The 16,886-nt window shown below is 47.3% G+C and overlaps 1 protein-coding gene across 1 annotated transcript in view; it reads right to left on the bottom strand.

The window, feature by feature from the left end:
* Positions 1-16,886, bottom strand: part of LZTR1 (leucine-zipper-like transcription regulator 1) — a gene marked incomplete at its 5' end in the record, with an annotated part of 35,946 nt that overhangs the window by 11,269 nt on the left and 7,791 nt on the right. Inside the window, 3 exons of the mRNA XM_009072628.1 lie at positions 570-665; positions 1,552-1,644; positions 2,759-2,869. Coding sequence (XP_009070876.1) covers positions 570-665; positions 1,552-1,644; positions 2,759-2,869 — 300 coding nt within the window. The remainder of the gene's footprint in view (positions 1-569; positions 666-1,551; positions 1,645-2,758; positions 2,870-16,886) is intronic.

Here is a 16,886-nt window from a genome sequence, read left to right as displayed (position 1 = left end):
GGCAAAGCAATTAACTGAGGGGCAGTGAGGCATCCACATGTCTAACTACAGGTTGTGTGCTACCACTTCCTCAGGAGCCATTAAATGTTTGCTGCTGAAAAGCTGGAAGCAGTTAAAATTAATAGGCAACGATCAGAGGCACCAGACAGATGTTCAGCTCTGGAACAGGTCAGGAAATAGGAAGGTAACCCTTAGCACTGCCTTCCTTCCCTCTAATCTGTCTGATCTTGTGGGCTATCCCCAAGACACACAGAGGGAAGGGTACACACACCTCCCTGGGATGTTCCAGCAGATTAGACCTCAGACAGCTCCCAGAGCTCCCAAGAACCACACAGCCAAATCCAGATAACTGGATTAACTCTGGCTCCTCCGTGCTACACTCCTGATACACACCCAGGAGCCTCTGCTAATACCAACGATCCTCTTTTACTTGGTCAAGAGCGCCTTAGCATCAGATGCTGCTCCAGTCCTACAGCTGTCTCAGCAGATACTACATTTTTCCACCTTATTGCCAAACCTGGGCAGAATAAGCCTTACCCTGCCACAGGGTTATTTTCCACAACACTCACCTGTTTCACCCTCTCCCTGGCCTGTATGATTTTCTTTTTCAGCCACTTGCAGCGAGCAGTGACGATGGCCGTGTGCCCTCGGACTCGCTCCTCCTTCTGCAGAGGCAAAGGCAGAGCACACTAAACTTTCATCCCCAAATCACATGGTGCTGGCAGATGACAGAAGGTGCAGAACCCCAGGTTACAACACATTTAAAGTCAGAATCAAAGGCAGCCTTGGATCTGCTCTGCAGGTACAGATGAAATTCAACACCTGTTCCCCAAAAGGCCAACAGCAAACACTGTTTGGGAAGAGTCACTGGGTGGAAGCTGTTGTGTAGGTTCGGTGTCACAGACATTCCTTCTTATCCTTGCATCTGATTTTTGGTTTAATTTTCCCTGTTCAAAAAAACAGACTTTTTTTTGCTATTGTTCTTTATAATCTACTTCACCTGTTGTTGAGGATCTGTTGTCTGAGCTCTGCAAAGCTTCCTCTACCTGGTATGTGGCAAGTTCAAACTCCTCATATTTTTCTTCTGAAAAATATGTTCTTTGAAAGATTTTTTAGTTGTTTTCCTTACTAGAATTATTCCCTGTGCTGCTTTTTCTCATTCTATTTTATTTCAGTAATTAAAAATGGCTCTTGAGATGACAATGTGTCTGCAAACCACCTCAGGAGGGAGTTGGGACAGCAGAGCACAGAGATCATTGGTGTTGTTTTCACTCTGCAACTCTATATAACATGGTCTGATAGATTTGGGTTATGCTTTAGTGACCCACAGATATTCTCAGTTTAGAAGTTGCTCTTCCTCTGCAGCTTTACAAATTCATCTGGATTAGTGTAACTGCCTGAACCAGGCAGACAGTCCAGCAGTGATGCTGCTCTGGAAGCTCCATTCCCAGGCTTTCTGCCACAATCATTGCACAGTTTGCTTCTTCCCAGCAAACACACTGCACACACAGTAACACCCCCACTGGCACCATCCCAATAAATTCTACTCACCTCTCCCAAAACAAACTCCAAGTCACTGAACTGTCTGTTTTCCCACAGCCTTCCATAGTCCTCATGGAGGGTGCATTTAGGGTAACAGGAAAACTGAAAAATAAAACCCCACAGAAGACAGAATTAATCAGTGGCTGTATAAATTTCACATCAGCCTGCAGAAGAGGAGCCTGAGGTCAGATCTCATCGGGATCTGCAGTTTCCTCATGAGGGGCAGCACTGACCTGTGCTCTCAGAGACCAGTGACAGGACCTGAGGGAATGGCTGGAGCTGTGTAAGGGACACTTAGGTTGGATATTAGGAGAAGGTTGTTCACCCAGAGGTGTTTGGGCACTGAACAGCTCTCCAAGGCAGTTGTCACAGCCCCAAGCCTCACAGAGCTCTACGAGTGTTTGGCCAATGCTCTCAGAAACAGGGTGCATTGTTGGGGTGTCTGTGCAGCTGGACTGGTGATCCTTGTGGGTCCCTTCCAGCTCAGGACATTCTGTGATTCTATTATTCCAGTTACATACACCATCACTGGATTTTCTTATTAACTTGGCCTCAATGTAGTATATAAAGCAGAATATAACCAAACACTGCAAGGCCTTCCCCCCTGGGGAGGGTAAGGGCAGAGAGCACAAGGTAACACGGAAGAACTGTACCTCACCACGACTCACAGACCTGAGGGTTTGGAGGCTGAGGGTCTAACCTGCCCTCAGGATGTGTCCAAGGGTCCCAGGCAATACAAACAAACTTGAGTGTAGTTGGGATTTGACCCTGTGTAAGTATCTTGAAATTGAAACTGTACACTTCCCATAGTTCCTGGGGGATGGGAGTGCTGCACAGAGATAAAACCCCAATACAAAAAAACTACTTTGAGCCCTGAACAGGGCAGAACATGGAGAAGAACATGTTTCCATGAAACAACCTGGCAAATCCTGTCTGCTCCACTTTCCAATGAACTGTCAAAGTAAGTAGTCATGACCTCTGTAGGACTTCAGAAAGCCCTGGAGGGTTTGGCCTTACCCAAATGTCTGTCCACATAACACTTCTCAGAAGATTTTAAAGACACACTGACCTCTGGCAGCTGAATCTGGCACAGAGGCTGCCTGCAGGAAGGACACGGGACAAAAGCCATAGAGCTTGTGTTGAGCCAAACCAGCAACTCCAGAGCCAGAAGGATTCACATGGAGTTGGTGTGGATGTGTGTTTCTCAGTGAATTACCTGGAACCTGTACATCTCTCCACTTCTGATGTTGTTGTCCACTGTGCCACCAAAGATGTACATAGCATCCGAGATAACAGCTGCGGCGTGGAAGAGTCTCCCACTGGGTAACTGGGGAAGGAAAACAGGGAATCAACAGAAAAACAGGCAAGGGAATAAATAAAAGCCTTTTTTTTTCTCCTAACAAAAACTAGAGAAAGAAGAGATTAGAAAGAAGAGAAGAGAAAAACCTGCAACAGATCAACAGTGAGAAGGGAAAATAGATATACTCTGAGGTCACACAACATTTGCATCCTGAGATTGACATTTATTAGGTTTCAGGACTGTTTCCTAGTGTCTCTAGAACATCCTTCCAGTCATATTTAAGAACATTCACTCACTGCACCCTCTAATCAGAATGGTACCTGCACAGGGCTCTATCATGGTAGCTACATAACAGATCATTGACAAAGTTGACTCAAGGTCAAGTTCCACATAAAAAATAAACCACACCTGTAGAAATGAGCAGATTCTGCAAATGTGATCACTGTGCAAACCCAGAGCTTACTCTGAATATTGTCAGGAACTTGAAAGGTAAATGGCCATCTCCCTCAGCAGGACTGAGCCCCAGGGCTGTGAGCACCTGCCTCCCCTCCCTTGCTGGGCTGAACCATCTGGCTAAGGCCCCAGCAATGCCCAGTTCCAGACAGGAGCCCAAGGCTGGAGCTGTTGGCAGAGTTGGCACCTTGGAGCCACAGCTCCTGTCTGCATCCTGCCAGCTCCACACAGAGCAAAGCCCCCACACTAGAGCTATTTATAGGGCTGGGGCATCACACCATCCATGCAGCACACGCCATCCTGGAGCTGCAGAATGGGCTGGTTTTTGAAGCAGAAAAGAGTCACTGCAAGCCAAAGCCATCATGACCCTCCTGCAGAGGACACACCACAGCATTCCTACCCATTTCTTCTGAGGTCACACAAGAGGTATGTGACCACATCAGCACATCTCACCGAGAGCTCTCAGGAAGGCTCCAGTGAGAGAAACTTCTTTTCCCCCCCTAGTCTGATCAGGCTTGTTTTATCCTCCAGGCAGTAAATCTCATTACATCTTTGCCTACAAACCCAAGAGCTCTCTGGTGTAAGAAATCTCTTCTTGTACATATTTATAGACACCACTCAAGTAAACTCAGACACGAAACAAGATTATGTTTATCTGGAGAGACAGCTTTTCCAGGAAACCATGCTGACTGGCAGTTCCCTCTCCCACCAACTCAGCCCTCTCACCACAGCAGCATACAACGGCCTCATTTAGCCTGTTACTCACCACACTTTCCATGACTTGTTCTTCTCCTCAGACTACAGCTTTTAAGGATACAACCCCAGCCAGTAACTAGGACCTGGGTGCTTCTCTCAGATGGACAAACCACAGACTTGCTCACCTTAAAAGCACATTTGCCTGTGCCAGTTTAACAAACCATCTGGATTTGCTCTGGATAAACAAGATACCTTCTGTCCCTGGCATATTTCATGGATACTTTATCCAAGAAACTTCAGAGCTGCTGCTAATGAACACTGTGATGGGAAGATTATGAAATAATATCGATCTATTAGTACATTCCTGCCTGGTCCCTGTTCATTCCCTCTCCAAAAGAGGATGAGATTACTGTCAAATGTCATCTATTTTCTGTGGCCTCTCATTCTTAGCAGTAATCTCATTAACTAAATAAGATGTACTGATTGAAATAATCAACCATATTACAGTGGGTTAAAAATACATCAGTTACTTTTATCAACTGGAGCTCCAACCTCATCCCAAAACATGAAGTTTGCTTGCCAAGCTCTATTTGCACACAGAGAGGCAGGCAGGGATTGGCTGCACTAAAGCATCTTTCTCACAGCTAACTGCAACCAAAACCAGCTAACTGCAACTCAAACAAAATAAAAGAGCTATCCTGTCAGAACTCTCATGCAGCTCACCTGATTCTCCCCCTGCACTCGGTGCTGGTGAGGCCACACCTTGAATCCTGTGCTCAGTTCTGGGCGACTCAGCTCAGGAGAGACATTGAGGTGCTGGAGCAGGTCCAGAGAAGAGCAACGAGGCTGGTGAAGGGACTCGAGCACAAGTGCCATGAGGAGAGGCTGAGGGAGCTGGGGGTGTTCAGCCTGGAGAAGAGGAGGCTCAGGGGAGACCTTAGCTCCCTCTGCACCTTCCTGACAGGAGGTTGTAGTCAGGTGGGGGTTGGTCTCTTCTCCCAGGCAACCCGCAGCAGGACAAGCGGGCACAGACTCAAGCTCTGCCAGGGGAGGTTTAGGTTGGAGATTAGGAAGAGATTTTTTACGGAGAGAGTGATCAGACATTGGAATGTGCTGCCCAGGGAGGTGGTGGATTCACCATCCCTGGAGGTTTTCAAAATGAGACTGGATGTGGCACTTGGTGCCATGGGCTAGTAACCACAGTAGGGCTGGACTTGATGATCCTGGAGATCTTTTCCAACCCGGCTGATTCTATGATTCTATGATCATGTTCAACTCCAACAACCTGTATGGAACACGAGAATGATGATCTTTCATTTGGTACTGGCCAAGGAACCAGAGCTTTGCACTGACTAATGACTTAAGTAATCAAACAACTCAACTTTCCAAATACACAGACCACATTTTTAAAGAAAGAAACGTAAGATATGGAAGGATAGCCCAGAACAAGGAAGGCCACATCCAGTTCATCAAAACATTGTGCAGCTGAGGGTTTCAGGGTGTTTGTTTTGCTGCCTCAGAAGAGCAGAATTCAGGCCAGCACAAACCCCACATGGAGATGACAACTGCAAGCAGTGACATTCCAATGCCACTCGCATGGGGAACACTTGGTCCTCCTAGGACCAAGGATTTGGCCAGAACTTTGCCCCAGTACAGACCAGGGGAGCAGCAGGTCCTCAGGAAAATATTCAGGGAACAAGGGTTAACAGAGATCAGGAGCACAAGCAGCTGGAGAGACACAAACAGCTGGAGAGACACAAACAGCTGGAGAGACATGCTGGTCCCCACATTTCTCATCCACCAGCACCAGACATCCAGAACCTGCCCTGGGAGACCTCCCAAGCTGCCAATCCAGCTGTGGAATACACTCCACCCAGGTAGAGTTTACAAGGAGCAGCTATGCAGCACTGTCTGTTCTGCTAGCCAGGATGGTCAGAAACGACAAGAGGAAATGATCTCAAGTTGCAGCACAGGACGTTCAGGTTGGATATTAGGAAACATTTTCTCATAGGAAGAGTTGTAGGCACTAGCACAGGGTGCTCGGGGCAGGGGTGGAGTCTTCATCCCTGGGAGTGTTCAAAAGCTATGTGGATGTGGCACTTGGGGACATGGTTAGTGGTGACCATGGCAGTGCAAGGGAACGGTTGGACTTGATGATCTTAAAGGTCTTTTCCAATCTGAATGTTTCCATAACTCTATGATTCCAAATTCATCTGCAACTCCAGACAGCCATGTGTGAATCCAAAGGGATTTGTCCTTCTCACTCCCAGTGCATAAAGGAATGCTAAAAATCACAGACTGAAGAGGCACTGTCAGTCTGGATGCGATTGTCAGCTTCAGATCCTATACTTACCTCTCCAGCAACGTGATGTCCTTACTTTATTAGCAGTGCCTGACAAAAGGAATTCTAGATCCAACCCTGACACCTCTGACATGGGGGCTGGCACCCCTCTCTGAGCTCCACTAACCTGCATCTGGTGGAGTGGTTTCTCCATTTAAGGTTAATGAGATTTGCATCTGAGGCTCTTTCCAAGCTGGAATCTTTGCTTTCAAAAGCAGATCTCATCAGTCACCTTTGCTTCCCTTTCAGCAGGCCCTTCCACACTGCTGGCATGACTCCAGGCAGCATTTTCAAAATGCAAGAATTTCACAAGTCTTGGGGTTGTTTTTTCTCCTTCCCTGGGCTCAGACTCCCCTGCAGTCTGTCTGTCCATGGTGTCTGTCCTGGGCTGCTCCTCAGGGTCCTGATTTGCCTCCCAAAGCTGTGCATTAGTGCTGCCTCTCCCTGTGCCAGAGCACCCAGCAATCAGGCAAACAGGTGAGATCACAGCCCCAAGCATCAGCTCTGGGGCTGAGCACACACACTTTGAAATAAACTCAGCTAAACCTGTGCAAAGCCCTCCATAAAGTCACTGATTCAAGCTCTGACCTCGCCAGGAATACATTCAGCTGCGTTTGAAGTCCATAAAATAAGTTGGATCAATGTAAAAGTAAAATTAAATAATTAAAAAAGCAAAATGAATCGTTTCCACTTGGGGGTCAATACCAGTCTGCTCCAGGCAATTTAGAACTCCTGTGTGCAGTCAAGGCTTAAATGGTTCTTGGATTACCATTTCAGCTGAAACAGCTCAAGAAAATTTCAAGGAGAAAAAAAGCAGAGGAAAAAAGGCATGTACAAGGCTGGAATTTCTTTCTCTCCTGGAATAAATTTAATTTGCATTTTTGAACTCTTTTTGACTTCCAAGCGTTGCTTTATTCATCTCTGAGACTGCTGTAGGTGCTTGTTTAACTGTTGTTATGCCAAAATCTAACCCAAATACATCCTGAGGTGTTTTTAAACCCTGTTCTCCTGAAGGCAAGGAGGGAGCAGACACAATCTCAGCTGCTGCTGGGCAGGACACCTGGTTACAAGATTTAAAACCAACAGTGTGCAAATGGCTAGGGGGAGGCATGAGAAACTCACTGGAGCAGGAGTCCCTGCGGCTGAAGCTCCAGAGGATTGTGCCCATGTATCCAGAACAGTCCAGAGGAAGCTCTGAGGCCTTGTCTAGAGCTCATCACTGTGACTGAACCACTAAACAAATTAGTTGTGTAGTTTTCTTATGGTTTTTTTTGCAATGACAGAGGCACACAGCAATAAAACCTTACACACTAATTGCTCCTTATCTGCCCTCTTCCTCCCACAGGTCTTCATGAATCACAGATTGGAAGATCTTTAAAGGTCATCCAGTCCCACTCCTGCCATGGACAGGGACACCTTCCACCAGCCCAGGTTGCTCCAAGCCCTGTCCAATCTGACCTGGAACACTCCCAGGGACGAGGAGCCAAGGAGTTGGCTCACCCCATGTTGGAAGAATGCAGATCAGAAGCAAAGCTGGTGAAGAGGGAATTATCCATCAGCTATTCCCACAGTCTGAGACAACCTTCCCACATTTTGGCTTGATGAAAAAACAGGGCAGATGGATCACCCCGAAGTGACAACCTGTGCTTCATGTCAAACCTGACTGACACATTGGACGAGGATACAAGGAGTGGCTGAGGACACTTGGTCTGTTCAGCCTGGAGGAGAGGAGACTGTGGGGAGATCTCATCACTCTATACAACTTCCTCCCAAGGGGCAGTGTAGGGGCAGCTCTGAGCATTCCCTGTGTGACCAGTGACAGGACCAGAGGGAATGGCCTGAAGTTGTGCTCAGGAGATTAGATTTTAGGAATCTAAGGATATAGGTTAGATATCAGGAAAAGGTTCTTCCCCTAGAGGTGTTAGGGCACTGGAACAGCTCCCCAGGGCAGTGGTCACAGCCCCAAGGCTGACAGAGCTCAGGGAGTGTTTGGCCAATGCTCTCAGGCACAAGAGCGCATTGTTGAGGTGTCCTGGGCAGGGCAGGAGTTGGACTGGATGATCCTGGTGAATCCCATTCCAACTCTGAGGATTCTGTGAGGATGAAGAAAAACCTTTCCTCAGCTGACAGGTCTCAGCACAGTGTGAGGGACACACACAGGGCCCAGCACTCACAAGGCCCAGCCCTACCCAGCCCTGTCCATGCCTCACACCAGTTCCTCTGTGCCTCTGGCAGAACTGGGTCAGGGACAAAGATGGAATCTCCTGGTAGTGAGATTCATTCCCTTGGCTGTGAGGAATGCATTATCTATGCTGTTATTGCAGGCTGTGACTACTTGTGCTGTTCAGTGCTTATCTTCTCTCCCTGACTCCTTTCTCAAAGCATTTGAACATGTTTCAGTGCACTTTTTGATTGAAATTTCAACCCTGTGTGCAATACTAGGAAATAGCTAAAATCAAATCCTCTGATGGTTTCAAGGTTCTTCTTTCTCTCTCAGTTTCTCAGAAACCCCTTCTGTTTACAGAATAGATTCCTAATTGTGTCAATGTTAACTCTCCTAACACTCAGATATGCATGAGCAGGTATGAGCAGGAATTATGAAGGCTGATTAATGCACTGAACTCCAAAGCCAGTAATGATGTGCTCACATCTCTTTCATAACTCAGGAACATCAATGAGCCTCTCTACCCTCTAGTACAACTGAAAACTAAAAGCCAAAATGAAATAAAAAGACCTAAAGCCATGAACAAACAAACCTGGTGAATCAGCATAAGCTAAAAGGGAAAAACAATATCCATTTTCCTTGGAAACTAGAAGAAAACCATAAGCCACAACAGGTCCAAATGATCTGCCACTACTAGGAGCTGTTGATACTGCAAAGATACTTCCACACTGTCACACCAGGCAACAGCATCCAACTCTAACAGATGGACAGACAGAGCTTTGGATAGTCCTTAAGTTCAAGGAGGTTTAAGGATTTAAAATGTTTTCTCATGCTGGGTGCAGACAACCTCTGCGCTTCCAGACAAAAACTGGAACAGACACATTTCAGAGTGAACTTCAAGACATGCAGCTTTGCAAATGAAGAGGAGCAGGAAAGGGCTGAAGGGCTTTACTGGACCTTTCCATGGGCTATCATTCCTTTCAGATTCCAGCAATGGACTGGTCTATCCCAGTTTACTGCTGCAGGTACCCAAGAGTAAAACAAAGTGCTGTTTATAATCCAAGAAACACCTATGAATTTTAAAAATCTGGCATGGTGCGACCCTGTGGACACATCCTGCTGTCACTTGTGGAGAATCATCCAGCTAACCATGAGCCAGGCAACCACATCACCATCCTGAGAAGGTTATGGAGCAAATCCTCCTGGGAAGCCACTTCCACCACATGAAGGAGGTGAGTGGGACCAGCCAGCAAGGATTTACCAAGGGCAAATTATTCCTGACTAACCTGATCATCCCTCTCAAAATGCCTCATGGGTTAGAGGAGGACACACAGCTCTCAGTGAGTCTGTGCTTGATACCAGACTGTCTGGAGTGGCTGAAACACTGGAGACTGCTGATCCAGGGCTCATCCAGGCTGGAGAAATGGCCTGAGGGGCACCTGGGGAAGTTCTGCCAAGTCCTGCCCCTGGGACAGAGTCACTCCCAGGGGCAGAGACTGGCTGTCTAGAGAACAGCTCTGTGGAAAACAACCGTGGGAGCAATGACAGCCAAGGAGCTGCAGCGGACTCGCAGTGTCCTCCCAGCAAGGCCAACAGCTCCCTCAGCTGTGCCACCAGTGTGCAGTCAGCAGGCTGAGGGAAGGGATTGCTCCTCCTCCACTCAGTGTTTGTAAGACCTCAGCTGAAGCATTCTGCCCAATGTTGGGCTCCCCAGTACAAGAAAGGCATTGACCTACGTCAACAAGTCCAGTGGAGAGCTAGCAACATGGTCAGGGGCTGGAGCACAGGATGCACGAGAGAAGGGAAGGCAGAGGCACACTCCTGCAGGAGTGCAGGGAAGTCCTCTTGGAAAGGGCCTCAGCAGAAAGACAGGAGCCACAGACACAAGTCAGCATGGGAAATTCTTTCTCAGTGTGAGAGGAAGATGTCTGTGATCCTGACAGTAGACTAACACTGGACAGAAGCCAGGAGAGGCTGTTGGGTCTCTACCCCTAGAGACACCCAGAAATGGACTGGACAAGGTCCTGGGCAGCCTGCTCCAACCAGGCCTGCTCTGAGCAGGAGGTGTGACTCAAAACCTCTGGAAGTTCTTCCAATCTACCTGCATTTGAGATTCTAAGCCTTCCTCCTGTTCTGTAACATGCTCCAGGGCTCAGACCTCAGCTGTGCTCTTGCTGTGATGGAAATTTAATTTATACCTAAGATGGAAATTTGGCTTTTCCTTTTCCCTGCTTGTTTTCCTGCTGGTACAGCCAAGTAAACAGGGAATTAAAACTCTGTAACAGACACACAGAAAGGACCTCATCAAAGGCTATTTCCACTCCTCTGCCCCAGACAGTCAACAGTACCTATTTTGTTCCTGAGAGAGGTACACACAGCTTGTTCTGAGAGATTTCCACTGGTAGAGGCTTCTCAAAATTTCTCACGAACTCTTCACACTGCATTATTTGTTAGGAAGTCAAAAATATTTCATCTGCAGTGTATTTATGGAGCTCACCATAACTACACTGTCAATACAAATGGATCTATTGCAACTTAACAATGTTGCAAAGCAAAGGATCACCTGCTTCTTCCTACAAGCCCTTAATACAGAAGAGGGACTGTCAGGAATTGAGGCACAGGGTGGAAAGTTGAAGACCTTGATCCCCCCTTGTCCTGTCACTCCAGGCCCTTGTCCAAAGCCCCTCTCCAGCTCTCTTGGAGCCCTTCTGAGCATAGGAAGAGGCTCTGAGGTCTCCTCAGAGCCTCCTCTTCTCCAGGCTTCTCCCAGCCTGGCCCCAGAGCTGTCAGGAATTGAGGCACAGGGTGGAAGGTTGAAGACCTTGATCCCCCCCTTGTCCTGTCGCTCTAGGCCCTTGTCCCAAGTCCCTCACCAGCTCTCTTGGAGCCCCTCTGAGCATAGGAAGAGGCTCTGAGGTCTCCTCAGAGCCTCCTCTTCTCCAGGCTTCTCCCAGCCTGGCCCCAGAGCAGAGATGCTCTAGTTCCCTTATCATCATCGTGGCTTCCTCTGGACTCTCTCCAGCAGCTCCACATCCTTCTACTGGCACCCCAGAGCTAGAGCTGGAGGCAGCACTGCAGGTGTGTGTCACTTGAGCAGGGCAGAGGGGCAGAATCCACCTCAGCTGCTGCCCACACTGTGAGGATGAGCCCAGCACTCAGGGAGTTCTGGGTTAAATCACCAGCTACAAAGCAAAGTCATAATAACAAAAGGTTGTTGCACCATCAGCTCCTCTACAGGTTTTTGCAGCTCTGGTTAAGATAAGTGAGAGGGGATGGGACAGCAACATTGTTAACTACCATGAGGATGAGACTCCATATCCCCACACTGAGGGTGAGATTTTTCCATCTGGCATTCACTGGAGAACAAGAAATGGAAACAGGAAGGTTAATTCATTAACAATGACATCCAAACACGTGCCAGTATAACCCCAAAGGTCAGAGCATGAGGCAATCTGTAACCCACAGCTGCAATAACAGTAAATACTCCTTCCTTTAAAACCATTTTAGTGTATCAGTTGCAAATTGAAAAGGCAATGTTCATGTACAATTCACCAGAGACGATGAGGCACAGTTTGATGAGGAAGCATTGCCAAATCCAACGAATGTGTCACCAAACATTGCACACAGAAACCTGACAGCAGCTGACAGAAGTGCAGTGACCACTTGCTTCTCTCAGGCACATGGTGTAGATTCCAAAATCCAGTAACCACGATAGTACATTTAGGACCTTAGTCTGACTTCCTGCATAAGCCAACCTACCAGACATCTCTGTAGAGGGACTGAAATGGAGCCTTTCTCATAGGGAACTTTCTTTTAGAAAACATCCAATCCCAGTGTAGATGTACTGAAAAGCTCTGATAAAATGTTCCAGTGAATCATCCCCTCACTCTTTACAATTTGTAAACTTCTGTTTCCTTTCCTTTTTCAGTCTGAATTTTTCTGGTTTCAGCTGGAAGCCACTGGCTCTTGCTTTATCGGTTACCAAGAGACTGAAGGCTCTGTTCCTTGGAAGCCACTGGCTCTTGCTTTATCGGTCACCAAGAGACTGAAGGCTCTGTTCCTTAGAGAAGAGCTCATTTCCTATCCCCAGAGACCACACTCACAGCTGCTCACTGGCCTTCCCATTTTCAGTCATCTTCTGATTTCTTCGCTGAATAACCTCCTTGACTTGTGAGCACAAGGTGGGGAGATGTTATGCTGGAAGATCTATCTAATAAACACAAGGACCACATATTTATGTTACCTCATGACACTGCACTCCTAGAGCCAGGAACATCCCAGCACTTCCAGCCACTTCACACCACAGGGAGCTGTCCCAGCTCCCCACAGGCAGTGGGGATTTAAGTCATTGTTTCCAGGGATGCTGTAAGGGAAACTATGAAGCTCAGACCACACACCCTGTTCCTAGATGCAATGCTCCACAGCCAGACTGAAACAAACTGTTTATGCCACCTCAGGAAGAAATCCAACTCCCTGAGCAGACAGTTATTGTAATCAATAACTGGCAAAACTCTGGACATTAGGAGATCTTAGGGGAAAGCTGTGATTTCATGTTGTCTTTCAAGGTTGTTGACAAAGGTTTACACATAGTAACTGTTGCTCATCCAGAACCATATTTCACATCTTTCATTTACCCAAATTTACACCCCAAATTAAATATGTGTTGTTCCAGTTCCTCACTGGAGAGTGAGCTACAGAAGATATTCTTTCTGCCTATCATCCACACCATTTGCATTTTGCTTTCTCTGAGAGAATCCTGCAAAAGCATGTAATAACCATCCATCAGAAAGGATATGAATGTAGGACTGACACACAGGAACAGAGCTGTGCTACAATGTCAGCCATGGTTACCTGATACTCAGGCACTTATGAACAGGAACAATTTCAAGATGCCTCTCTGCAGCTCACTGAGCAGACCTGGTCAGGGCACTGGGATGAAGCTCCTACACATTTTCAAAAGGTTTTCTACAAAGGATACAAACCTGAACACTACAGGTTATTTATAAACATCAATCAGTCTTTTCTCTGGGCTGTGAAATGCTCAATTTTATCTCTGCCAGCAGAACACAATATCCTGCCAGCCACCCTGCCCACATCCGAGACAGATCTTGTTAGGGGCCTGCAGCAATTCAGGGGGCTGTGCACACAGTAACAGGTTTCTTTTGCCTGGAGATACCTCCATGGGTGTAACTGCTCTGTGCACATGGACACTGGGGTAGACTTATCCATGGGAGGAGGAGTAAGTCCTTTTAATCTTCCTCAGTTGCCCACAAACCACGTCACTGTAATCTGTCTGAAAAACTCCAGACTGTGCTTCCAGTAAGCCCAAGAAGGTTACCAGCACATTAACCTCCGGTTTGCCTTATTAAAAGGAAAATTAAGAGGTTTGAAAATCAGAAATTTGTATTGCTCTTGGCTTTGAAAGACCTAATTGTGAGACCAAAATGTTTCACAGGTCAAGTTGGAGAGATTTCCCTTGTCACTTCAGGCAAGGCAGATGGCTGGAGTGCCTGCAGCCACGGAGACGTGATGGGACTGTGAGCAGGAGAATTTTCTTCCCCCGATGTAACACTCTATGCTCTGTGAGGCAGTGGCTGCTCCAAACATCACTCTGGGTTCTGTGGGTCTGTGTCAACAGAGCTGTGCTCTCCTCTCTCGAGCTCCTGTCAGTCCCGGTGAAAACTCCTCTGCTGTAGCACAAACCACAAGGGCCACACTGTGTGTGTGTCAGCTGTGCACGATAGGGCATTTTCCCTCTTACTGCCTGCTGGTTTTTTATGCTGCTCCAACCTGCTTCAGAAAGCCAAGGATATTTGGAGCTCAATAGGAAAACTCAAGGCCAATAAAAAAATCTATTTCTTGTTTCTGAAATCCTCTGACAGCCCTGTACAGAGAAAATGTAGCACCCCAGGAAGCTCTAGCAGTGTTATGCAGGCAAGGAGTCAAACAAGATATTCCTGTGGCTGCCTTAGAAAAGCAGAGCCCCCAGCTGTGAAGATCATCTATCAGTGAAGATGGAGAATAGCTGTGCAAAATATCTATGTACATATATTATGTATAGCTCTGAGGAGCTACAGACTGCAGCAGTGCAGCTCAGAAAGGATGTCTTGATACTCCTTTTGGAGACATTCTAAAGGCATAAAATGGCAGCTCCTGGGTTATTTTTGAAATACCAATTTGTTCCATTTTAGTTTTCCCTCTTCTGTTCATTAGGCCATTTCCATCCTCCATCCCACAGTGAGGCACTGCTGAGAACTTCAGGGCCCTGGGCAGAGGCCACAACAGGTCCATGGCCAGACCCATTCCCAGGTTTTGTTCGGCCTGGTCACCCAAAACGCAGGAAATGCATCTAAGGGCACCTGCAGTGCCTGACACAGGATTGCTGCCTGTGCTCAGGAACTGCCTCTGGGACCTTCCTGGAACTCACTGTGCTCTGCTGTGAATAAAGGCCAAACTGTCCCACGTTCTCTGGGGAAAACCTCAGGGCTCTTCAATCCCACGTGACTTGTCGCCTCCCACACTGCCCATAACAGGGCACCAAGGGAAAACCTCAGGGCTCTTCAATCCCATGTGACTTGTCGCCTCCCACACTGTCCATAACAGGGCACCAGGGGAAACATCCTTCCCACCTGACAGCCTGTTGCTGTTACTGGCATGTGCAGGTCTGAAAAGTCCAAATCGCACCCTGGATCCCCATGAGAAGCTCCTCAGGGCTGGCTCAGCTCAGGGAACAGGACTGGAATGGCAGCTTCACTCTCCTTCAGAGTAAAATCTCTTTTGCAAAGCACTATGAATTAATAGCTCAAATCACTAATACTAAAATCCCTAATACTAAAAATCACTATGAATTAATAGCTCAGTCAGCACCAAACCTTCTTATTTTGGACTCCAGAGGCTTTACCCACTCAATGCTAAACGTCCAAAAGAAGAAAGAATTAAGGTTATGCATCACATGTTCCTAAGTATGAAAGTAACCTCTACAGTGCTGTCAAACAAACTTGCAGTGCAGCATTTCTAAGACATCACGTAACACAGAAAAGTACAGGCAGAATGTAAAGTCTACAATCTATCCACTGGGAAAAGGAAAACCCCAGCTCCATCAGAAGTCAGGATGGGTTACTTTGCTTTACAGTAACAGGTCACCACCACTTCATACACCACAGAACCCCTGAGTGCTGGGACAGCACTGCATTTATTGATTCTACTTTGTTTCAACTCAATGTGAATAATTTTGTTCACAGAGATGGGTGAAAAAGGAGAATTCAAGTTCAGAATGTCCTGGGAACAATATGGGATTAGAGATTCAGTGCCACTGTTAGAGAAGTGTTTGCCAGAGATCAGAGAAACTTCAGCAAAATGATTCTGAGAAACCAGCTGAGATGAAATTTAGCAGGGGGCAAGTCAGGGAACAATGCTGGCTCACAGCACTACCAGGAGCACTTCTGCTCCTGGAAGTGATCAGCAACTGTGTCCTGAAGAACCAACACCTGCCAAAGCCTCAATCAGTGGCAAACGCTGATTCTGCAGGAACTGGATGGGATCAATGATCCTGAAGGCAACTGTGACTTTAGGAAGTTGAGAAACAGCTTTACTAATTTCATGTGCCAATAAACCAGCTTTGTAAAACATTAAATAGGCTACTGTGAAACACTCTGGTTAAGTACCCGTTCCCACATGTGCACAGTCAATTCAGAGCAGTGTGTACTGGGATTCTCTGACACATCAACACTGGGATGTGCCTCTGCAAACATACAACATCCCAAACACCCCACAGCCCTATCAGCCCAGTGCTGCTACATCAGTGACTCTGCATGTGATCCCCATCCCTGCAACGCTCAGCCCTCTGCAGTTCCATGTGCAGCACACACAGGGAGCATCTCCTCTCTGCACAGCAGCTCACACACTCCAAAGCTACAATGCCTCCAGCTGCAGGATTTCATCAGGTAAAACCTGTTCAAATGCACAAATACAGGAATGCAGCCGTTCCCAGGCCAGGGAATACACACAGTGCTACAGGCTCCAGGAACCAACTGCCTCTGGGATGGAATGACCAGAGGCCACTGGAACTTCATCTATCAAACGTGACCTGAAACCTGCACTGCAGTCAGGGAAGCCCCCAGCACCTCTATCCAGAACACCAGCTGTTCCCAGTGTGCGAGGAGAAAAACTGACATTTCATCATACAATCACTGGAATGAGTAGCTCAAACAACACACGTTCTCTGGGAATCATAGAATCCCTCAGCTCAGGAGGGACATCGAGGTGCTGGAGCAGGTCCAGAGAAGAGCAACGAGGCTGGTGAAGGGACTTGAGCACAAGTGCCATGAGGAGAGGCTGAGGGAGCTGGGGGTGTTCAGCCTGGAGAAGAGGAGGCTCAGGGGAGACCTTAG

This window comes from Acanthisitta chloris, unplaced genomic scaffold (assembly GCF_000695815.1).
Source record: "Acanthisitta chloris isolate BGI_N310 unplaced genomic scaffold, ASM69581v1 scaffold13874, whole genome shotgun sequence".
NCBI lineage: Eukaryota > Metazoa > Chordata > Aves > Passeriformes > Acanthisittidae > Acanthisitta > Acanthisitta chloris.
Note: the sequence above shows the minus strand (reverse complement) of the source record. Positions and strands in the feature narration are given on the sequence as shown.